This window comes from Candida jiufengensis (genome assembly GCF_024610255.1).
Source record: "Candida jiufengensis strain CBS 10846 chromosome Unknown scaffold1, whole genome shotgun sequence".
Taxonomy (NCBI): Eukaryota; Fungi; Ascomycota; class Pichiomycetes; order Serinales; family Debaryomycetaceae; genus Lodderomyces; species Lodderomyces jiufengensis.
In genome coordinates, this window is record NW_026261562.1 from 2217058 (window position 1) to 2241734 (window position 24677).

Sequence of the window (24677 nt, forward strand, 5' to 3'; positions counted from 1 at the left end):
CTACATTTGTAATAAATGTAGTATTAGCTAGATAAGACTTATAAAATCATAAAAATTAAAGAAACAAGTCTTCATAATTGACTAAAACCAAATAAAATTCTAATCACTCTAGGTATCCACACAATTTTCAGTGATAATCTTAATAGTCGTTTGGTAGCAAAACCAACATGAAATTTAAATTCCGAAAAACTGAAATGGTCATCGGAAGAATTTGGAGATTATTATATCAATCGAATAGGAACAGATATTGTATCAATTAAAACAGTTTATTGAATTAAAATTTATTAACAATTAATAATTCTATCCGGTACACTTCAATTTATTTTGATTCAGGGAGAGACTACTACTATCACCCAAGCATTTAATAAATTTCGGAGTATTCAATTTTGTTGGACCAAATAAAATTAATAGGTCTGATTTATAAACTCAAAGTAATGAAAATATAACAAACCCTTCAAAGATCAATGAATGAGTCAATTGAATCAACATCTTCAAATACATCAATACAACCACAACCTGAATCACAATCTATAACGCAACAAAATTCACATTCTGCGCCACATCATCATCATCATCATCATCTACATCATGTTCATCATAATCAACATTCTCATCCAACTAATCCTCATCATCATCATCATATAGTACATCATCATCACCATCCACCACATCAACATCACAATCATAACAATGTTCAAAACAATAACAATAATATTGATAATACTGATACCAACAATGTCAACAGTAACATCAGCACCACCAATAACAGCACTAATATTAAAAATAACGTAGAGACTTCAAATTTGAACTCAATTATACCAATAAATCATACAACAAAACTTACAAATTCACGACGTATCCCTAAATTAAATATAGAACCAATAGAAAATATCATAAAAGAATTATTTCCACATAGACGATTTTTAGGTACAATAACATATAATCCAACGACAACATGGGAAACAATTCAAACATCAAATTTATATGGAATAAGTAAACAATTACATCAAAGATTTGAAGAAATTAAAAAAAATTATATAAAAAGATTAAACAATCACGACCAAATTTTATATAAGAAATATATTCCATGTATACCTCCACTACCTAAAGAATATATAAATAGTATAATTGAAATTAAAATTCCATATAGATTTATAATTGAATTTAAACAAGATTTAAATAATGAAATTTTAAATAGAGAATTATGGGGTGGTGCAAGTGGAATATATACTGATGATTCAGATATTTTACAAGTTTTATTACATATGGGATTTTTCAATAATACAATAAATTTAAAAGTGTGGAATAAAAAATGGAATTCTAAAGATATTATAAAACCAATATATTTTGAAAATTATGAGTCACTAAAAATTAAAAGAACCAGTCTGGATAAAAACAAAGAAAATCAAGAAGAAAACCCAAAAGAAAACCAAGAAGAAAATAATACCAACAAAGAAGAAATTCAAATGATTGATGATGAAGTATATGGAGATTTATCAGTACAAATTTTACTTTTACCACCTTTACCAAAATATTATGGATTTTTTGCAAATGGTATAAATTCAAGATCTTGGAATATTGAACAACCAAAGAATCAACAACATAATGGTTTAAGTTTTGTTATTTATAATATAAATTGGGAGAAAAGAAATTCTTTTTTACAAAATAAGATATTTCATGAATTAGTTCAAAATGAAAATTATAATGATTTTGATAATGTATAAAGTATTGATCTTTATAAACATATTTAAACAAGTTTTATTTCAACTAAACATTTTATTCTTAACTATATTTCTATAATTAATTTCTCCCATTTGACCTTACTCTTACAAACAATTATATCTAATCTCTAGAATTATCAACATAATCATCAGCATTTTGTCTAAGATAATAAGCTTCTAATTGATTAAATTTTGTAATTTTAATACCACCATTTTTATATTTTTCAATAATTAAAGTTTTGAACTCTGAATCACCCAAATTTAAATTAATACTAATTGAATTATAAATTTTAGTTTGTTCCATTATCTTAATTTTTACTTAAGTCTATGATCTTATTTCTTTTTTTTTCTCTTTCTTATTCTGAAAGTTATTCATAAAGAGTAATATCATAATCTGTGGTTGGTTTCGAAACCGGAATTTTCAAGGAAACTCCAAGAGAGTGAATTTACTTTATGTTAGATAAAAATAAGGGAGGCTGAAAACATGCAAAATAAAGCAGTGAAAACCATTGAGTTGCTTTCACTTTTCTTTTATACTCTAATTAGATTCGTTCTATTTACTTGATCCCTTATGAATCTTAAAAGTTGGTTGCAAAAACTTTTCTTAAAATAATTAAAAAAAAAAAAAAAAAAAAAAAAAAAATTTATAAGACCGATCGATTTTTTTTTTTTTCAAAACATTAAGGTTTATTAACNATCTATTTAATAATTATTAGTCAGATGTGAAAGCGATCCTTGAAGTTGAAACGAATCGATTCAAAATATCATAACTAGTGCAATTTATTATAATAAAAATTTGAGACCACATGGGTTAAAAGCTTTACAATATTACATAGCCCTTTTTCATGTTGAAAGATCTCAAGGTTATATTTGACGATTATTATAAATGGATCTTTATAGATTTTTCCATATTACTACCATAATTTAGAAATGAATACTTATAATGAGTCTTAAAGGAAGGAGGAAAGAAGTTTAAAATAATACTCATCAATTAAAGGTTCTCAAATGCTACACTTGATATTTTGTTTCGATAATGGATTAAAAAAAAAATGTTATTTTTGATAATTGGTTATTAATTATTATATTGAATTCACCCCACTTTTCAAATAAAAAAAAAAAATTACCTTACTTAGTTACTTAATTAAAATAAATTATATTTACTAAAAGTAGTGTATTGTGGCTAATTAAGTGAATCTTTATTTTCTCGGCTCATTTGTAGCACGTGACGATGAGCTCTTATGTAATCAATTAATAATTATTAATATTAAATTAATTAATTATAAATAAATATAATTAGAGAGAGAGAAAGAGAGAGAGAGGAGGTGGAGGAGGAGAATAATTTTGAGTATGATGTTTCATAATAAATCATTTTTTAAGTATATACTTAGGATATATGTATAATAATGTATAATAATATAGTTTAAGATTATAAGATTAAGATTAATATCAAACAAGTTGAATTTTTAATAATTGAATGATTTTTATTATGAATTTCAGGATTTAAATTTTATTCCCAAATTATTGATTCATTGATCATTATTTTTTTTTCTTTAATTTGGTTTTTACAAGTTTTACTTTTTAATTTTTACTTTTTCAAACTAAGAAGAATATTAAAGAAATATAATATATAATATAATAAAATTTATGTCAAAATTATATTATTATATATTAAACTGTTTTTAGAACTTTAATAAATTATTGGTTCAATTAATCCGCCTTTATTTCCTCAGCCCAAATATTCTTTCTTATAATACGTTTGTTTAAGTTTTAAAGAAAGGTGTAATAATAATAAAACAATTTAGAGACAAACAAAAAAAAAAGACAAAAAAAAAGAAGAAATTAAATTGTACATCACAAGACGACTAATAAAAGATTAATTAGAAATAAAAAGATTCAACAAAATTTTTAAGACTTACAACTACTTTCTTTTTCATTAGTATATAAAAATAGCATAACAAAATCACAATTTTTCATTAACAACTTCCAAAAGATACAACAACAAGATCAAATAGTTTTAATATCTTAATTTCAATATTTTTTTTTTCTTGAATTTTTGATTATTTTTAATTCTTGTTTTTTAATAATTTTAATAATTTTTGGGCTCATACGGAGTATAACCTTTTTAATTTCATTAATTTCATTAATACATTAATTCATTAATACATTCTTCAATTCATTTTCATAAACATTTTAATCTTGAGATTTAAATTAATTTTAATTTAAAATATTTTATATTCATCATATCCAATATTAATAATATCATTTATTCATTCAGTTATAGTCATTTTTAAACACAAATTCAATTCTACACACACAAATTCATTTTAATCATTATAACTTTTATTCAAAATTTGAATAAAAAGTTTTTTAATCATCTTTATAATTTTTACAATCTTTGCAACAAAAAATTTTATATATCATAAGTTTAATCTATGTCAACTGAAGTTCATAGTATAACAGATATTTATAAACCTAGTAAACAATCAACATTAACAAAATTAAGGAAAGCACAATCAACTTCAAAACTACGATCACAAAGTAATTTTTTTAATAATAATACAATAAATATAAGTACTGGAAGCAGTAGTAATATTTCAACAAATAATCAACATCATAATATTAATCATCATCATCATTCATTTATTCCTTTGAAAAAGAAGAAGAAGAATAATCCGATAACTTCATATTCATCTATAATTAATAATAATAATAATAATAATAATAATAATAGTAATAATAGTAATACAACCACTAAACCTATTCAACAAAAGAAAAAACTGAATACAATCACAAATACCGGGACCACAACCACAACTTCATCAACACCAGGATTTTTTAAAAAAATTTCAAACGAGTGGAGTTCATTTTTAAATAAAATAAAATCAATATCTGAAGAAGTTTTCAATGTTGATGATTTAATTGATGATTTATTTATAAATTCAGAAATTGAAGATTCATCAGATTTATCATATTCGTCATTTGATAAACTTATAAATAAAAATTATAATAGTTATAATAATTCAACTGAAGAAAAATTTTTACAAGATTATAAAAAATTTAAAAATTTAGATAATATGTATACTTATTATAATCAACCACATTCTTCACCACCACGACACTCACCACCACCACAACAACAACAAGGATTAAATGATGTTGGAAGTTCTACTACTGTTGTATCTGATCAACAAAGTTTTAATATAAGATCAACATTACAAGATGTTATACGACATCATCAAAATCAATATATGAATACTCAAGACAATTATTTAAATTTAAATAATATATCATCAGATTCAGATTCAATAGACGATATGGAAAGAGAAGACTCAGATAATGAAGATGAAGATTTAATAACAGCAACTGGTTCTTCAAATCATAATGATATACAATTTAATGATATTGATTTTACTTTATTACGAGCAGAATTTGAAACAGTGATATCACAACCACAACAACAACAATCAATAGACAAATCAATCATATCGAACAATCTCCTAAATCAAATCAACGTTGGATCAACATTATGGAACTATAGAAGATCAAAATGGTTAATTCCCAATAAATCACCAAAAGATATTGAAGAACATTTAAAAAATTCATCAATTGCATATATTCCAAAAGATCAATATTATAAAATTTATTTATTTTTAATTGATAAAAATAAACAATTGAAATCTAAAAAATATTTAAATTTAAAAGACTTAATTAAAATTATACATATTGGTTGGATAGCTGAAAAACGATGGGAACAATAGTTAAATCAATTAATTAATTAAACTCACAAAAATAAAATGTATATGTGGTTTTCATACGAACTAGTCATACTCCTTAATCTACTCTTTTCCTTGGCTTCTCTCAATTGGTTTTTATGTTGATGTAACAGTAGACTTTAGCGTAACAAACTGCAGGGAGATATTCGAAGTCCAAGTTATGTTGCAAAGTATAAGCCTCAAAGAACTAGATATGATCTACTGGAGCGATCAGTAACATAAAGTTCATCCCACTCATAAATGGCGTAGTAGGCGGGCACTTGAGCTCGTCTGGAAAGTTTTGACTTTTCTATTCTTGAGCTTTTATAATTTTCATGTAGGTTCTTTTATAATCATTATCATTGTTTTAAATTATCGAGTTATTGTAAAATTAATAATTATAATATTTCTTTACATTAGATTTAAAACTATCGATAAGTTGAAGTATTCTCTGTTACTCTGTTACCGCTTGAAGATCTCTGTTCATCAATTAATTTTAAAGTATATTCCAAAACTCTTAAATCTTGATCAATAAACTCACATCTTTTTTGTAAATTAAAATCATCTATTTCATGATCTCCATTAATTACTTTTGTTTGATTAACTTTATTTATTTCAGTCTCACAATTCTTGATGAATTTTTCCAACTTCTTTTTAATTTTAATTAATTCATAAAAATTAAAAGAAATATCATTATTTAATTGATTATCAATGTTTTGATCTAATTGTAATATAGTTTGAAATTTATCTAATAAATTCAGATTAGGAGAAGAATTTGAATTTGATGCTATGAATTGTTTTAGTAATGATTGAAGTAGTTTTGAATATTGTTGTGATTTCTTTAAATCTTCGTATTGATTTGTTTTGGCTTGTGTTAAAAGGGTTGTGTGTGATGTGTTGTTGTTGTTTGTTGTTGATGTTGATGATGACATTTTTTATTTTGTTTTGATTGATCTACTAGTTAAGTTAATTTGTCTTATTTTAAACATTGATTTCTTTGTTGATCTTGTAGATACTTATATGTCTTAAATTAACTTTGAGTGATTGTTCGAAATCTCGAGAATTGGATCAACTTGAAAAGAGTAAATTACGATAAGGTATGATCGAGTCGCTTTTATAATAGCTACCAAGTATCTGTATGTTTTGAGATAGTTAAGTTTTGACGAATTGAGGACATATTTTAAGAAAATAACCGGTCATAACTCTCTCATTATGTTTTGATCAACAATTGAGACTACTTGACTGGTAAAAATTGACCATCCCAACATAAATTTGACCAATTTTGTTTGATGAAAGTTTAGACAAAAAGTTAATTTTCACTTTCAAAATCAAAGCTGCTGATTCAGTTTGGAATACGAAATTACAACTCTAAATGGCGGTCAGATTTGTAAGCTCAGTAATGGCTCTACAGTTTGGTTATTGTATTGAACGACTAATACAAATGTGATTCACGGTTTCTGTGCAACTTGAATAGTTTGATCTTAAGTGGTATTTCTTCAGGAGATTGTTATACCCCTTAAATTTTAGTACATTAAATAAATTCTATCACATCTCGTCTCATTAAAATAATATTTCAGATTTAGCCTTTTCAATTATAAACCAGAATCAGTAAAGAAGAATCAATCAATAATACTATGTCAAAACTTACACCATATATATTCAATAAGTTCATAAAACTACGATGCGCCAGATGTTTACATTGTACATCAATCAACAACAACAAACTAGTCACTAAAAATGATACTACTTTTGAAAACGCGTTCAAATCAACTTCAAAATTTAGAAGTGAAAATGAAATAGATATAAATGAAAATGAAATACCTAGTCTGTATTCAAGTAAAATTCCTCCAAAATATGAATTAGAATTGTCTACGCTAATAACTGAAGGTCAAGAAAAACCAACAAAGGCGGAGGCAAAGAAGAAAAAATTAGATAAAAGTAAAACCAAAGTCATTGAAAAAATGGAGTCGTTGACATCACAAGAAGAAGAAGAAGAGACACCACCACCAAAGTCTAAAAGAAAAACCAGACTTAATTCGAGATCAGGGTCATCAAAAATCACATTTCTAAGTAACTCAGGTTATCTTACATCAAAAGATATATTTCAAAAACCGTTAAAGCAATGTATAGCTCCAAAAAAGAAAGATATACCTCAATTAGCTCATAATTTAGATAGAGTTTTATTTTCACCAGGTATACATTTTTTACAAGATCCAAGAACAAGAGTATATAATTTCTCACCATTCCTCAAAAAAGTGATAAACTATAAAGATTTTAATTTTGATGCAATTGATTCATATACACCAGTTGATAAACATACAACATTACTTGAAAATTCTAAAAAATTTAAAAAACAATTTTATTCAAGTACTTCATCAATGACTTCAATGTTGAGTAAATTTTATATGCTTTTAAATAATTATTCACCTAAAAAAATCGAAAGATTTGGAGAAATTCCATTCACGGGGTTAGCTACAAAATTACCAACTAGTTTATTTGTTGAACCAAAAGGATCTTACGACGAGAATGGGGAGAAAAAAACCATTTATTCAGTACAAGCTGATAAATCTTGTGATTCTGAAATCATTTTAAGTGCAATGGGACTTTGTATGGAATGTTTATTAACAAATCCAGAAGATGAATTTGTCAAATACAGGAAAGATAATGATGATCAAGAACTATCAAAACCAGTAAATGCTTATAATTATGCATCATTTGGAAATTTTTTAATGAGATCACAATTAGATTGTTATGATTCAAGATTACCCAATAATGGAACATTTGATTTAAAAACTAGAGCATCAACTAATATAAGATATAATTCTCATGATCCAGAAGTTGGTGATACAAATTATCAAATTTTTAAATTAAAGGGAAATTATGAAAGTTATGAAAAAGAATTTAAAGATTTAATTAGAACAGGTGCATTATTGAAATATTTATTTCAAGCAAGAATTGGACAAATGGATGGAATATTTATTGCATATCATAATATTAATTCAATTTTTGGATTTCAATATTTACCAATGGAAGAATTAGATAAATTATTTTATTCTCATGTGGACGAAACAATGGTTGAAGATTCCACTACGGAAGAAATTGAAAATTATATAGCAAAAGATAAATTACCTTCATTTGTTGGAGAATTACAATTTAAATTTTCAATGGAAATTTGGGAAACTTTATTGTCAGAACATATCTTAAAGGATTTACCACCCGATACTCCTTTTCGATTACTTGCTCAAACTTATAAACCACCATATGGTAAACAAAATCAATTACAAATTTTCGTTATACCAGTAACAACAGAAGAAATTCAAATTTTTCAACTGTTTAATGAAAAATATCCACTGGATTTTAAATCAAATTTATCAGAAGAAGAAAGAAATATTAATTTACAATTACATTCAAAAGATCTTAAAGAATTCACTTCTGAAACTTTAAAAGATAGAAGATTATTATCATACGTTATATCAATGGGTAATGGATACATTGATGGTAAATTAAAATCATATTCAGATTTACCAAATAATATCCCTAAATCATGGAATCTACAATATCATATTAAAAAAGTTAAAGATCCAACCGCGAAAGAATTTGAAAAAATTTTTGAATTACCTATACAACAATTAAGTGAATCTGCAGCACCTATAAATAGTTTTAAATCTAAATTTATAAAAAATTTACAAGATATTCATAAAAGATATGAATTGGTAGGTACTGCAAGAAAAGAAAATTGGGATTCTCAAGAACAAAAACCAAAAGTTTATAGACCAAAATATCGTATATAGAGATCAATGACTAAAGATCATTTATTGAAATAATTTAATGACCTAATGACCATTACCATTTATTTCTATAGATCCATTTTCTTGTTCATTTTGAGCTTTTTCTTTACCACCCTCGAAATTTTCTCTAACTTTTAAATAATGTTGTAATTCTTCTGCAGAAACTGATGGATTTAATTCTTGTTGAGCTTTTATAAAATCTTCCATTTTTACAGAAACTGTTATATCTTCTTTTGTCGCAACGTTATCAAACCACCATCTTGAATTAATTTCTGGTTTATTTTGTAAAGTTAACTCATTGTTATATATTTTAATTTTTTCATCAACTTCATTTGCAACTCTTGTCATTGCATTCAACATTGAATCTGAACATATGGCATAAAAATCAGCACCAGTATATGTAAATGAACATCTCTTAGCTATTTCTTCTAAATTCACATTATCATCTAATTTAAATTTTCTAGTTAATGCTTCCATAATTTTAGTTTGTTTTTCATCAGTGTCTGATATACCAAGATACAACATTTTATCAAATCTACCAGGTCTTAACAATGCTTCGTCTAATAAATCAGGTCTATTTGTTGCACCAACGACAAACACTCCATCACCTCCATCACTACTCATCCCATCTAATTCTGCTAATAATTGAGAAACAATTCTATCCATTACACCACCAGAGTCTCCTTGGTTACCTCTTTTAGGAGCAACAGAATCTAATTCATCAAAAAATATAACACATGGTTTAGCATCTCTTGCTCTTTGGAAAACTCTACGAACATTAGCTTCTGATTCTCCAATATACATATTTAATAATTCAGGACCTTTAACTGAAAAAAAATTAAGTGAGAAATTTGTTGCAATAGCTTTGGCTAATAAAGTTTTACCAGTACCTGGTGGTCCATAAAATAATATACCACTTCTCTTCTTTAATCCGTTATTAAATAATTCTGGATGTTTTAATGGCATATCTATAGTATCTAAGATTTCATCCTTGACTAAATCTAATCCTCCAATATCTTCCCATTTAACATTTGGGATTCTTGGAGCACCAATAGAATCACTAAATTGGTTTCTTGCTTCATTTATGGCTAATTCAAAATCCTCTGGTATCCAAGTGATGATACCACCATTTCCAATATTAGTTAGTTTCTCAATTGGAATGTTTAGACTCTTTGATAATTTGAGTAACCTTTTAATAGCTAATTTTTTGGATTTTTTAATGATGGATATAAGATCTCTTGGAGTTAAACCAGCTGATTGCAATGCTAATGTTTTGTAATTGATATCTTTTCTGATAACAAATGGATACGAAGTTAATTCCCTTGCTGTGTGTTTATGTTTTTCATTTTCTATAAGGTATTTGAAAATTTCTAATCTTTCGTTTTCTGTTGGGACTGTAAATTCTATAGTGAATTTTAAAATTGATTTGAGGTTGTCATTTAGTTTATCATAATCATTACAACTCATAACAAAAACCAAATTTGAATAAGTTGTGAGATAGTCATTGATGAGTTGTATAATTTTTAATGATAAAGATGTGAAAATACTTGAGTTTTGATCATTTTCATCTGTTTTAGGACATAAATTCTCAATATGTTTCAAATATATGACATGAAATGCACTGGTTTTGGAAGTTCCCAAAGCAATTAATTTATCTATTTTACCACTTAATAATCCAATTGTTTTCAATTCTTGACCAGGGTTTATAAAATCAAAACAGTCCAACTCTATAAGGTTTAACCCCATTTCTATACATGTGCTTCTCACTAAAGTAGTTTTACCAATTCCTCTACTCATTGAAGTTAATAATATGCTAGTTTTCAAATTAATTTTTGATGAAGTACAAGTTTCTAAGATTTTTGAAAATTCTTGCGCATATTTGAAATCTTTTTCTCCTGAATATTTGAAAATTGGTGGTAAGTTTAAATATTGATACCAATTGTTGTAGTTATTTATTGGTAATTTACTACTTTCTACCCCCGAAGAGACAAGTAAAGTCTTTGTTGGATCAATAAGAAATTGATTGGTGCCAACAATGTTTGTACCTTTAATTTCTGTAATTTTGAACCATGCAACTGCATCTGGATCACCAATAGGTATAACATCATTATTATGCTCGTTTGTGCTTTCATTTTCTTGATTATTCTCTTCAGGTATATTGTCAAACATAATTTTGGATAAAACCGTATCAATCACCACTGGGAAGTAATCACCTTCTTTAACACATTTTAATTGATCACTTAAAATAGTTTTTAAACTTGAGAAAAAATTAGTTTGAAATGTTTTATCCATTGTAATTTGTGAACTTACTCTTGAAATTGTAGCAGATTCTGCAATTGGGATGATTGAAGTTAAAGACGAATTTTTTGATACTTGTTCAAACTCTATAGTGGTATCTTTTTGTAGTTGTAAATTAACTAATAAAATTGGTGACGTATATACAGATCCACTTGCAAAAGATGCCTGTGGTTCAATAAAACTGAAAATTCTCACAATTATTGTCTCTAGTGGTGTTTTAATTTTAACAAGATCTCCATTATAAATGGGAAACCCCAATTTCATGAAATCCGAGTTGTTAATATATACAAACAATTCAGTATCTTCTTTTGATAAGTGTTGTGGTAAATCATCAATATTCATTTTTTCTGGTAAAGGTTTTACCAAAAACTTTGCTGGTGAATGCTGTGGTTCTTTATCAAATTGTAAACTAAAAGATAAATAGGAAGATAAATCTAATGGCTCTAACTCTTTTACCTCTAACTCATCTAATATATCTTCTTGTGGTGGTTCTTCATTTTGGTTAATTAATACAAAGTTGGTATCAAAATCAACCATACCTTGAGCTAAAGGTTCACATAATTTAGCTTTACCATTTATGGCTCTAACACAATCACCTTCATTAATAACATTGCCATTTTCTTGTAAAAATTGGGTAATAAATAATTGTTTTAAAGATTGTTGAGATTTATTTTTTAGTAAGTGATAAATATCATTAGGCACCGAGATAAAAATTTGACTTAATTTTGGAATTTCGTTGACGGATATGGATTTTAAGATAGCTTTATTGAAAGTTAATGAATCATTACTAAATTTGACTAAATTTGAATTATTTATGAAATTTATAGAATTTTGTAATTTAAATAATACTTTATCAACTTTTAAAATTTGAAACCTGTCAAAAAAATCAGGAGCTCCTAAAAGTTTTATTAAAATATATGTTGATTGTGGGGTATGAATTGGGTAATTTATGTCATTTTCAGAAATGGTTGGAAATAATTTTATGAATAAATCTTTTGATATTTCAATTGTATCATATTGATTTAATTTTGGATCATTAATTATATTGACATTCGTCACCACCGAGTATGATTCTACTTCTAAATCTTTTGCTTCTGCAACTGATGGCATATTTTTCTGGTGGTTGTAAATAAAATGGTGATAATAATATATATTTTTTTTTCAACCGCTGGAGAAATAAATTATGTGGGGAAGAACTACCAATTGATAATTTTTTATTTTTCTCTATGTAATATTTAACATGTTTTACATTTGTCTTTAAATCCTATTTTTATTGTTACAAATTAGATAAGGGATCAAAATTTAAAATTGCCATGATTTTCATTTTATTATATTGAATTTTTATTATTAGAGAAAAAATAGGTTTGAAATTTAAACCAATAATATTTACTCTTTCTTTTTCAGTGTTTTTTTTTTTCAAACTAGTGCTTTACTATACCTATTCAAAACCAACTTCAAAAAAATGGATTCAAAATTTTTAATTGATTTCCTTATGGGTGGTGTTTCTGCCGCTATTTCCAAAACTGCTGCTGCTCCAATTGAAAGAGTTAAATTATTAATACAAAATCAAGATGAAATGTTAAAACAAGGTAGATTATCTCATAAATATACTGGTATTATTGATTGTTTTAGAAGAACTGCTGCTGATGAAGGTTTAATTTCATTTTGGAGAGGTAATACTGCTAATGTTATTAGATATTTCCCAACTCAAGCTTTAAATTTTGCTTTTAAAGATAAATTTAAAGCAATGTTTGGTTTTAAAAAAGATGAAGGTTATTGGAAATGGTTTGCAGGTAATTTAGCATCTGGTGGGTTAGCTGGTGCAACTTCTTTATTATTTGTTTATTCATTAGATTATGCAAGAACTAGATTAGCTAATGATGCTAAATCTGCTAAAGGAGATGGTAAAGGTAGAGAATTTAATGGTTTAATTGATGTATACAAAAAGACTTTAGCTAGTGATGGTATTGCTGGATTATATAGAGGTTTTGGTCCATCAGTTGTTGGTATTATTGTTTATAGAGGTTTATATTTTGGGTTATATGATTCATTAAAACCAGTTCTTTTAGTTGGTCCATTACAAGATAACTTTTTAGCTTCATTTTTATTAGGTTGGTGTGTTACAACTGCTGCTTCAACTGCTTCTTATCCATTAGATTCTGTTAGAAGAAGAATGATGATGACTTCAGGTCAAGCAGTTAAATATAAAAGTGCCTTTGACTGTTTTAATCAAGTAGTTGCATCAGAAGGTGTTGGTTCCTTATTTAAAGGTTGTGGTGCTAATATATTGAGAGGTGTTGCCAGTGCTTTGGTCATTTCATTATATGATCAATTACAACTCATCGTTTTTGGTAAAAAATTTAAGTAAATTAATTGATCTAAGGCATAGATATTTTTAGAATATAGATATTTTTTCATTTGTTTGAAAAATTACAATTAGAATAATAATAAATTTAGAAAAATATAAAAATTTTTTTTTCCTGAAATCAACATTTATTCTAAATATAAAATCATATATAGAGAAATGTAGGATACCTAACCTAATGATATCGAAAGGTAATTAATAAAACAATTTTTGTAGAGCTTTTTTTGACACACGTTTTTGTTTGTTGCAAAAAAGTTTAAAACTTTAAAACTTCGTTTTGTGGCATTGTTGTTAAATTTGAGACATTCGATACACAAAACTAATGAGGTTTTAAAATGTTAAGTCGATCAAGAAACAGATTTCAAATGTTTTTAGATTTATGAAAAACAAAGAAAATCTTCCTATTGAACAGCAGCTTAATTACCTTGGCCAGCTTTTGTTATGAATATACTAGTACTATTCATGTGACTTTTTACTTACTTGATTTAAATGTGATTATGTAGAATGAGAAAACAATGAACAATTGAAGAAATACCGTCAAGCTTTAATAAAGCGCATTTGGACCTTGACATCGTCAAATTAGCTCCATGTTTGTAACTCGAGAGTTTGTTCATATTTGAGTGTTGTATTTTTTATAAAATCTGAAACTTGAAATACTTCGTAAAATTTACCCTGCTTGAAAGTTTTTTGTCTAGTGCTCGTTGAAATTAAAATTAAATTTTTAATTATTAAGAGATGAACTAATAAATCAAAGAAGAATAAATGTATGTTTTATGCCAAATCAATCCTTTAATCTTAATATTTAATGATGATAATTTTTATTTTCTTCATACCAATGAAGAGCCATAATTGAAAAACTTGATCAATTAGTTTTATCGTTTTGATTTAATATATATTGGTGTTTACAGGTTTTTTGGCAATGATATGGTATAATATAGTCATAGTTACACTGATTTTTTTAATAAATTTATTAAGTTTGAGGATATAAATAAAATATAGCTTGGAATACTAACTTGATAGATTAGATTATTTGAAATGAGTCTACTACATAATTGGGATGTCTATCTACTCTTGTAGACACATAAATTTCATATATTAAATTTTTCGTCTCGCACAATTAACTGAACGCAGTATATGAGAAATCCCAATTAAATATCTCTCATATTATTCAAAACAGAGTACTTACAAGTCGACATATCAGTACTTAAGTTTTGTACGACCACTATACTCGATACATTAAATAACCTCGTTGACTTAATAGCTCTTCGCTTCTTATCTTCTTACACTTAGCTATATTTAATTTCTCAACTTTTCAGAGTTCATTCAATTTGCTAATATTAACTCGTTTAAACATTTATTATTATACTCCTATATCTCCTTAAATTATTCTTCGTCAACAACAACAGTTTGTAAACCTTTGGTAGTTGGAACAATAACTGGTTCAACATAAGCAAAAACTTTTTCTTTTGAATTTTCTTCGTCATTTCTTTTTCTCGAAATTCTTAATCTAACTCTATGTTCAACACCTTGTACACCTCTTTTCCATAATGCAACATTTAATTTTGGATCTAATCTAACATCAGTTGTTCCCATATGTAAAGTAGCAAATTTTCTAATTTCTTTTACAGCTTTTGGAGCTCTTTTTTTGAAATGAACACCATGTAATCTTTTATGGAGATTTATAGTATATTCTCTTGTGATGGTGCTTTGGTTGGCCATTATGATTTATGTATTTGAATGTTGAGTAATTAACTATCTATTGCTAGTAAAAGTTGAAGATGTTAGAAAGGTTGAAAAATTAATTTTTTTCGGTGAGTGAAACGGTGAGATTACACAAAATATACTATTATTACAACTTTTATTATGTGTGCTTATAGCCCTACTTACTTTTCCTTGTCACACTCTCGACTGAGCTCGTTCTAGACCGTACCATCAACACAAATTTGAAAATCTTTCTTTTGAAGATATTTTTAGTTTCTTTCAATTAACCAACATATCAACAAATAATACACAGTATGTTCAAGATACTCCAATGTGAATGTTTCTAAAGTTGACGAGGCGACCAGATAAATGCTTTATTTGACAAAGGAATATATGGCAAAGAATGAAAGCTTGATATAATACCAATATAACTAATGGGATGAAGCAATTTCAGGAAAATAGTTTTCAAATTCATGATAAATGTATGAGGAATTTAAAGTATTTCAAATTCAATCAACTTCAATCAACTTTAATTGTGTAATTCTGGATATCAAGTCAAATGGATTTTAGTCGTAATGAAATTTCAGTGGGAAATATACTTTTGATACATTTAGCTATGAGATTAGGTATTTTTGATAATATACTATTCACAAATCTGACTCAGTATGGCATCGTGAAAGCTTTTGGAAATTATAATCGTATACAGAAGAAACATTCAACTTGAATTAACAAAATACTAACTTTATTTTTTAGATGGCTAAAAGTAAGAATCACACAAATCATAATCAAACTAGAAAAGCTCACAGAAATGGTATTAAAAAACCAAAAACCTATAAATACCCATCATTAAAAGGTGTTGATGCTAAATTTAGAAGAAATCACAGATATGCTTTACATGGTACTCAAAAAGCTTTAGCTGCTGCTAAAAAGGGAGAATAAATTCATTGAATAATTAAGTTATGATGCTAAAATGATTTATTTATGTTAGATACTAAGTATAGCTTTTCAATAAACTGTTATTTTACTAATGTATTGAATTTCAAATTGTTGAAGTAGATCTTGTAGCATAAGTGATCTTGAAATATTGAATTTTCAGTAAAAACAACACCCGTTGCTACATTTTCAAGCAAAGTGTTGGCTCTACACCTGAAGAAGAAATATCATGCGAACTAAATCAAATCTTAAATTGTATTTTGTATCTTACGTCTGAAATAAAATTAAACCTCAATTGTACTTGACCTTATCAAGTAATTCCTTCGAAAAATTATAAAACTGTAGGTTTATCGAATGAACATGAAGATACTAACTTGGATTCACCATCACAAAAACTCATACTGTTCAGAAGTAAAAATGAGTATGTTTTGTACTTAATATTGATTTCCTTGATTTCCCTTTGCATCATTATGTTGTCAAACTATTTTACGATTTTTGTAAATAAAATGTGGGTATTATTTCAATTTAAATTCTTAATTTAGATCGTTCTCTACATTCCACTATAGTAACATATATGACTAGTGATGCTACCTCATAGAAAGAATAGCAAGGTTTCTAAAATGAATAAGCTTGTTTAAAATTAGATCATAATTCGTTTAATTTTATGCGATAATCTAGAACTGCATACAATAATAGTCTGTTGCTTATAATCTGAAACACCAACTATAAAAATTGTAAACTGAAATTTTTTACTATGTGATATTATTTATGACAACAACCGCTTCAACAAAGTATGCTATAACAGGATATTACTTGTTCTACAAATATTAATTTTCTGGCGCTATTGAACTAAATCTGATAGATAATTGTGATATAAAATCATTGAATAAAATCATTAGTTTGCATAAATCAATTCACAATAGATTATTAAGGATTAAAATTTATATTGCATTTGGAGTTGCTCCAGTATTTTCGTAGATAATTACATTCCCAGTTAATGTGGGGCCCATTTCAATTGAATTTCAATAGAGTTTTGAATTTTTAGGTAATAAGTATTATTTAATTTAACGTTTGTTTATTAAAGGTCCTAAGTTACTTTCTTCAGGAAAATATTAGTCATTGCAGTTCGGATGTGGTAAAGTACTCTATTTTCAATTTTTAATTACAACCCCAGTTTAGTTTACTATGTAGACGTTCATTGATTAAATGTGTAATTGGATTTAAGAAAGAAGATCCAAAATTGGGATCTTGGTTTTCTAGGATCAATTATTTGCATTCAAAGTTTACTGATTTCTCACGATTTAATTTTTTTTGTTATTTTTTTTGCAGCCAATTTTTGGTAAGATTCAAGATTTAACAAATGCTTTTGTTATCATCATATCAATTAATTTGTCTTTTACAATCATTACCGACAATGACTGCTGTTGATCATACTCATTACCGAGTTTACCTTAAAAATTTAGGTTATCACACTACAGAGGAAGATTTATATACTTTGTTTAAAAAATTTGAACCGTACGTTTCAACTATCAATCAATTTTGCGGCACATTTTTCTTTACTAACAGTTCTAAATAGTGTCAACATTTTGGTTCCAAGTTATACAGTTAGATTTACTCGAAGTGGCAAACATAAATCTTTAGGTTTTGCTTATGTTGAATTAAAGTCGTCAGAAGAAGTAGAACAAGCAGTTAAAGACTTTAATGGAACTGTATTCAATGGCAAAAGATTAATAGTTAAAGCTTATTCTCCATATACACCAGGTAAGCGATTTTTATTTTTTAAAAAATCGAAAAGTGTTGCACCTTCCGAAGATGAGGAAGAGGAAGTTGCAGAAGAAAATAATTTTCCAATCGATGTAAATAATAATGCTACTTTAAATTCCAGAGGTTCACTTTTTATTCCAAAGGCAAGAGGTGAAGTCACTGAATCAAAAGTTGAGGAGTTTTTAAAAGATTATAATCCAAGTGATATCATAATTATGAAGAAAAAATCCAAAATCAATCCGATATCTTATGTCAGTGTTTTAGCAAGTGTTGATACTTCTCAAAATAAATTAAATGACATCATTCAAACTTTGAAAAATCAAAAATTAAATGGTAGAAAAGTTGATTTACAAGAAGCAAATCCAGAAAAAGTAGAACAAATTGAAAGAGAACTTCAAATGCTTGCTGTACAAATCGAAAATCAAGAAGAATCTGCTAATGATGATTTACCAGAAACTAACGAAGCTAATATTTCACCTGCTTCAAATTTTGATATTGCTCCACCACCAAATCCAACTCCTGAAGGTTTAACAATGAGTTCAAATTTTACTGAACCAATAACTTCTTAATCTCTTAGTATAGTTTACAATAAAATCTACAATTTCTCTTGATACCAAAACAAAATATTTTTATATTACTATTAAAATTAATCTGAAGTTTTTTGAGTACCACGTAATAAACCAGTTCTTCTAGCAGCAATTAAACCAGCTTTTTGACCAGAAACAGCACCTCTTGAAATAGTTGAAGCTTTACCAATATGTTGATGGTTACCACCACCATGAGGGTGATCAACTGGATTCATAGCAACACCTCTAGTTTTTGGCCATGAATTTCTTTTAACTTTATATTTGTGGAATGCTCTACCAGCTTTTAATAATGGTTTATCAATTCTACCACCACCAGCGACGACACCAATAACACCTCTTGCATCTGATGAAATGATTTTTTTAGCACCTGATGGTAATTTAACTCTTGTTTTATTTTCATCTGGGTTATGTCCAATAATAATAACATAATTACCTGATGTTCTACCTAATGCACCTCTATCACCAACTTTTTCTTCAACATTTGAAACAATAGTACCTTCTGGACATGAACCTAATGGTAAAATATTTCCAACATTTAATGAAGCTTTTTTACCTGCATAAATAAATTGACCAGTGTAAACACCTTCATTTGCAATAAAAGTTTCTTCTCTTAATTTATATCTATATGGATCTCTGAATGCAACTTTAGCTAACGGAGCTCCTCTACCTGGATCATGAATGATACTTTTAACAACACCACGAATGTAACCATGACGTTCAGCATAATCTAATGTTCTAAGTTTGGCTGCACCTTTACGAAGTCTGGTATGACTTGTAAAAATTGAACCAGCCCCTTTTCTTTGATTACGGATAACACGTCCTATAATTTGTTAGTATAAATGATCTTGGTTATTATTCCGATCATCTCAAAAGTCAAGAGCTTGAGAATTCATAACATCATGGTTGAATGGACATTTATAGACACTTAGGTGCTGTACCGTTGTCAATAGTGGTACTTTTTATTTTTTTCAACTAATATTGGTCTTTCTTCCTCCCTCTAGTTCTACCTAAATCCATGTTGAAGACGATGATCCAATTTGTAAAATTTAAAGTACTGTGATGATTCTCAAATTATGTGGTAATGATACTCTTGTACTGTGATGATTCTCAAACTATGTGGACTTTTGATGATACTCTTAGAACATACCCATTGCTTGTTGTTATTATTGACTAGATTTGAGTAATAAAAAAGCTGAAACTGAAAAATTATCTGAACTTTTAATTCCTTCACTAAAAAACTTTTTGCAAAAATGAAAGTCTATGCAAGAGAGAAGCGACTTCTGCAAACGAGAAATGTTCGAAAAATTTTCATTCGACCTAATTCGGTGCGAGTCCTCCCTAGAACTACCATATGTAGTAAGTTTGGTAGCATAAATTTACAAAAGTGCTTAAAGCCCTAAAAGTTTACAAGTCACGCTAACATGCTCAACTTGTATTATGCAATTACTGAGAGAATTCAGTCAAAATGCTCTACAACACTTGGATGAGAAGATATTCGAGAAGGTACCCATGTTGTATTAATATACTATACAGTAATCACTCACGTTAATGACCAGTTGAAGAGGCAGCATTGGCAATAGCTTTTTCCTTCTTAGCAATTTTATCATTAGCTTTTGAACCCATAATACCACCACCCCAATGTTTTTTATTTTCATCATATTTTTCTAAGTAGTTTGCATTTATAGTAGAAATTAATTTAGATAATTCTGATTCATCAGCACTTGAGACTTCAGTAAGAGCAGCAACTGCAGAAGTTTTTTGATGAACTAAAGTACCTAATCTTGCTTTACCTTTTACAACAGCGTATGGAACACCCATTTTTTTACATAAAGCAGGTAAAAATATAACTAATTCAATTGGATCAACATCATTAGCTATTAAAACTAATTTAGCTTTTTTGTTTTCAATTAATGAAACAACATGATTTAAACCGTATTTGACAACCAAAGGTTTTTCACGAACATCTTTTGCGTTTTTTCCTTCAGCAATTGCAGCAGCTTCTTTAGTTAATCTTTCCTTTTTTTCACTAGTGGTTTCTGGTCTATATTTATTAAATAATTTAAAAGTTTGAGCAGCAGTGTTTTTGTCTAAAGTATAGTTGAATTGAGCAATTGATGGTGGCACTTTTAATCTCAAAGATAAGATTTTCTTTTGTCTTTGTAATCTAACATATTCTGGCCATTTTACAAATCTTGATAAATTTCTTTTTGGTTGAATTGATTGACCAATACCAAAATTTTTTGGCGATGAAGCCAATAATGGATTTTTATTGGTTTTGGTTGTGTTTGATTTTGAAGCAAATGGAGCTGGAGCAACTTTCTTAGAAGAAGGCTGTGTCATTAAGTTTAAAGTTAATAAAAGGTGTTCTCTATTAGTCAACAAACATATCCTTTTTACTTTAAAACTCTACAGTATCAGTGATACTCAGCCTGTGCATCAAATAAGAAGTGATGACACATTAAAAAACTTATTTAATGCTAACAAACCATCACTCCTAGATGCACATAACTTTGAAAAGTTTAAAATTGAGTTTTAACAAATAGAAAATTTGCAAAATTCAAGACAACTTTGAGTTTTTCAGAAAGTTCATGTCATGCAAGGAGGATGTTGTTCCAGTAACTAGCCATTAAAACATACCATTTTAAATAGTTGTGGTTGATAATATATAATAGAGAAGAAAATGTAAATTGGATGTAAAAATTTTTAAATTTGATGAAGTAAAGTGAAAAATCTAAAAAGTAAAACATTTTGTCTTTAATTACACTACCATTCACCAAATTATAAATAGAAGTAAGAATCAATCACAAATTAATATTTTTAATATTACTCTTTTTTTTTCTTTCTTTTGGAATCAAATCTCTTTGCCTTTTGGCTTAGATCCAGTGTAGTATCTGTTCTTTTCAGTGTAATAACTGAAATGTCATCATTGATGACTTAATGTTTATTTAACACCTTATTTTTGGACAAAATTCGTAAATTAATTTCAAATGGGCTTGCTCATAATTAATTTATAAAGTGTCGTTGCCATTATACTATTTAATTGGCTTCTGATGCATTTACTTTTAAGTGAATATGGTGATATCAAATGGAGATGATATCATTATTCGAATTTAAAAGTGAAACATCGTAGTAGATTCAAACTCTATGCTGCCAAAATTTATCGTAATTTTGTGATAAATTTTTTTATCTCTTATCAGCTTTATAATTACAACCGTATTAAATGAAATGCCTAACTTGATGGACTCAGATGATGAATCTAATATATCTTTTACTGATAATGGATTATTTCCAACTTTAAATAATCAAAGAGACTCACAAAATACCGCCGATTCAAATTCAATCCATCATTTAAGAAATGTGTTTAACAATCAGAATGCAATTGATTCAGATTCATTACTCACAAAACCAAGTGCAACATATCAAAAATTAGAGTCCGTATCACCACCACTACTGAAAGATGATTATTCGATCCATTCAAGTATTATAGACGATATGACCAAGGAAGATCTACTGCAAGAGACTGGAAGATTCAAATATTTAAGATCATATGAAAAACTACTAAAGAATAAGAAACCTACCCACAACGATATACCATTACAGACAATAAAGTCAAATCAATCATCAGTTTTCGAATTATCAAAACTTAATGATTTCGATAGGTTCGTCAAAGAAACTTCATTAAATGATCAAATTATTAGTAAGCTACCTCAAAAGGAACAACAATTACTACAAGTAGTAGATGAACAAGATTTAGGACAGAAATTTTATGCTGGTAATGAAATTTCTACTGAAGGTAAAAACTACAAACTCAAAAACATATTTGGCAAGACTAAGAAGGAAAAAGAAGATAATGAATTCATAACAAATAGTGATGTCAGTGAATTATATTATCCAACGACAAACTCCTCAACAACCAAAAATTCACAATATCTACATAGATCTTTGAAAATACGACATTTGCAGATGATATCATTAGGTGGGACAATTGGAGTTGGGCTATTTTTAAATTCGGGTAAAGCTATCAATATAGCAGGTGGGTTCGGTGCAGTTTTAGCATTTAGTATAGTTGGACTTGTTGTTTTATGTACAATGATGTCTTTTTGTGAAATGGTGACGTTTGTTTCAGTAATAGATGGAGTTTCAGGTTTAAGTTCAAGATTTGTTGATGATGCTTTTGGATTTGCCACTGGTTGGGTATATTTTTTAAGTTTTTCATTTGGAGTTGCGGGGGAAATTGTTGCAGGAGTTATAATGTTATCTTATTGGCCACACCTAAATACTACAACACATAAAGGCTCAACTACAGGGTTTGTTACATTATTTTTGTCATCTATATTAGCAGCAAACCTAATAGATGTAAGAGTATTTGGAGAAATTGAATATATCTCAAGTCTTATAAAATTAATCTGGGCAGTAGTAATGATGTTTATCATGATTTTCTTAAATAGAGGTATATTAGGTGGTGGACCAGTTTTAGGTTTCAGGTATTGGGATAAACTGAAATCTGACTTTGAAAATAATATAATTTTTGGATTATTTAGGCCGAGTTTTAATTTATACGATAGTGGGACAAGTTCACCCACAGATGGAATTGGCGGGAACACAGGTAGATTTTTATCTGTACTTACAGCTATTTTGGTGGTTTGTTATGCTTACTCGGGGACAGAAATTGTTTGTATAGCAGCATGTGAAGCTAAAAATCCAAGAAAAGCATTACCATCGGCAACAAGAAGAGTATTTTGGAGAATTGTTATATTTTATTGTTTGTCTGCATTTTTGGTAACGCTAAATGTTTATGCAGGAGATCCAAGATTATTGAGATATTTACTGGGTAAAACAGGTATTGATAAATCACAATTTGCAACAAACATTGCTATACAATCAGTTGGAGGAGCTCATTGTGCACAAGATTCAGAAGTTTTTGCAGGCTATGGAAGTGGTGCACAAAGTGCATGGATTGTCGCATTACAAAGTGCTGGATTATGTAGGTTAAGTGATGTTACAAATGTATTTTTAGTGTTTTTTGCAGTAAGTTGTGGTAATGCTCAATTATATGTTAGTTCAAGAACTGTTTACGCATTAGCATTACAAGGAAAAGCCCCGAAATTTTTAACTTATTGCAATAAACATGGTATACCATACAATGCAGTATTATTAGCAGGTTCATTTGGGCTACTATCATATACTTGTGTCTCAGAATCTGCTACGGTAGTGTTTCAAAATTTGAATAGTGTAATTGCATCGTCAGGTATATTTGTTTGGTTTGCAATGTGTTTAACATTCATTAGGTTCTTTTTTGGATTGAAAAGAAGACCAGACATACTAAAAAGGACAGATAAATCTTATCCGTATAAATCTTTTGGTCAACCTTATATGGCAATTATTGGAATGGTCTTGACTGCCTTTATAATGTTAAGTATGGGATTTGTTGTGTTTCTAAAAAAGGAATGGAATACAATGTTTTTCTTTTCAAGTTATGGACCATTAATTACATTTGCTGTCTTGTATATTGGTTATAGAATGTTTAAAGGTTCAACTATACCAAGTTTAGATAAATTAGATTTTGATAGTGGTAGAACAGAAATGGATGGTGTAATATGGGATGGTGGTAACGATTACAATAGAAAAAGTATAAAAGAAGTTTTGATAAAATGGTTATCATTTTTAGCATAAATAGAACCAATGAGTAATTCTAGAATTCCATTTATTTGTGTTTCACTTTTGTACCTGAAAATTTGACCCTTTTAGGAAATCTAATTAATTAAAAT

General features: G+C 27.6%; 11 protein-coding genes across 11 annotated transcripts; 6 read left to right on the top strand and 5 right to left on the bottom strand. All coding sequences in view use genetic code 12, as the record gives it.

Annotated features, from left to right (window-relative positions):
• Positions 1–464: 464 nt before the first annotated feature.
• On the top strand, positions 465–1724 carry RXT3 (Rxt3p; the record flags this gene model as incomplete). Its single annotated transcript, XM_051765443.1, has 1 exon — positions 465–1724. The coding sequence occupies one exon, from the start codon at positions 465–467 to the stop codon at positions 1722–1724; it is 1260 nt and encodes a 419-aa protein (XP_051618756.1).
• A 2429-nt stretch (positions 1725–4153) lies between these two features.
• Positions 4154–5479, top strand: KGF54_004715 (uncharacterized protein; the record flags this gene model as incomplete). Its single annotated transcript, XM_051765444.1, has 1 exon — positions 4154–5479. The coding sequence occupies one exon, from the start codon at positions 4154–4156 to the stop codon at positions 5477–5479; it is 1326 nt and encodes a 441-aa protein (XP_051618757.1).
• Positions 5480–5901: 422 nt separating this feature from the next.
• On the bottom strand, positions 5902–6405 carry KGF54_004716 (uncharacterized protein; the record flags this gene model as incomplete). Its single annotated transcript, XM_051765445.1, has 1 exon — positions 5902–6405. The coding sequence occupies one exon, from the start codon at positions 6403–6405 to the stop codon at positions 5902–5904; it is 504 nt and encodes a 167-aa protein (XP_051618758.1).
• Positions 6406–7107: 702 nt separating this feature from the next.
• PET127 (Pet127p) lies at positions 7108–9264 on the top strand (the record flags this gene model as incomplete). Its single annotated transcript, XM_051765446.1, has 1 exon — positions 7108–9264. One exon carries the CDS (start codon positions 7108–7110, stop codon positions 9262–9264), a length of 2157 nt encoding a protein of 718 aa, XP_051618759.1.
• Positions 9265–9306: 42 nt separating this feature from the next.
• PEX6 (AAA family ATPase peroxin 6) lies at positions 9307–12669 on the bottom strand (the record flags this gene model as incomplete). Its single annotated transcript, XM_051765447.1, has 1 exon — positions 9307–12669. One exon carries the CDS (start codon positions 12667–12669, stop codon positions 9307–9309), a length of 3363 nt encoding a protein of 1120 aa, XP_051618760.1.
• A 352-nt stretch (positions 12670–13021) lies between these two features.
• KGF54_004719 (PET9) lies at positions 13022–13927 on the top strand (the record flags this gene model as incomplete). The annotated part of the gene is made up of 1 exon (XM_051765448.1): positions 13022–13927. One exon carries the CDS (start codon positions 13022–13024, stop codon positions 13925–13927), a length of 906 nt encoding a protein of 301 aa, XP_051618761.1.
• A 1380-nt stretch (positions 13928–15307) lies between these two features.
• KGF54_004720 (60S ribosomal protein eL31) lies at positions 15308–15643 on the bottom strand (the record flags this gene model as incomplete). The annotated part of the gene is made up of 1 exon (XM_051765450.1): positions 15308–15643. The coding sequence occupies one exon, from the start codon at positions 15641–15643 to the stop codon at positions 15308–15310; it is 336 nt and encodes a 111-aa protein (XP_051618762.1).
• A 2275-nt stretch (positions 15644–17918) lies between these two features.
• Positions 17919–18891, top strand: KGF54_004721 (uncharacterized protein; the record flags this gene model as incomplete). Its single annotated transcript, XM_051765451.1, has 2 exons — positions 17919–18073; positions 18135–18891. The coding sequence occupies 2 exons, from the start codon at positions 17919–17921 to the stop codon at positions 18889–18891; spliced, it is 912 nt and encodes a 303-aa protein (XP_051618763.1).
• Positions 18892–18968: 77 nt separating this feature from the next.
• Positions 18969–20060, bottom strand: RPL2 (60S ribosomal protein uL2; the record flags this gene model as incomplete). Its single annotated transcript, XM_051765452.1, has 2 exons — positions 18969–19729; positions 20057–20060. The coding sequence occupies 2 exons, from the start codon at positions 20058–20060 to the stop codon at positions 18969–18971; spliced, it is 765 nt and encodes a 254-aa protein (XP_051618764.1).
• A 394-nt stretch (positions 20061–20454) lies between these two features.
• RPL82 (60S ribosomal eL8 domain-containing protein) lies at positions 20455–21549 on the bottom strand (the record flags this gene model as incomplete). Its single annotated transcript, XM_051765453.1, has 2 exons — positions 20455–21315; positions 21547–21549. 2 exons carry the CDS (start codon positions 21547–21549, stop codon positions 20455–20457), a joined length of 864 nt encoding a protein of 287 aa, XP_051618765.1.
• A 585-nt stretch (positions 21550–22134) lies between these two features.
• SSY1 (Ssy1p) lies at positions 22135–24582 on the top strand (the record flags this gene model as incomplete). Its single annotated transcript, XM_051765454.1, has 1 exon — positions 22135–24582. The coding sequence occupies one exon, from the start codon at positions 22135–22137 to the stop codon at positions 24580–24582; it is 2448 nt and encodes an 815-aa protein (XP_051618766.1).
• Positions 24583–24677: the final 95 nt, after the last annotated feature.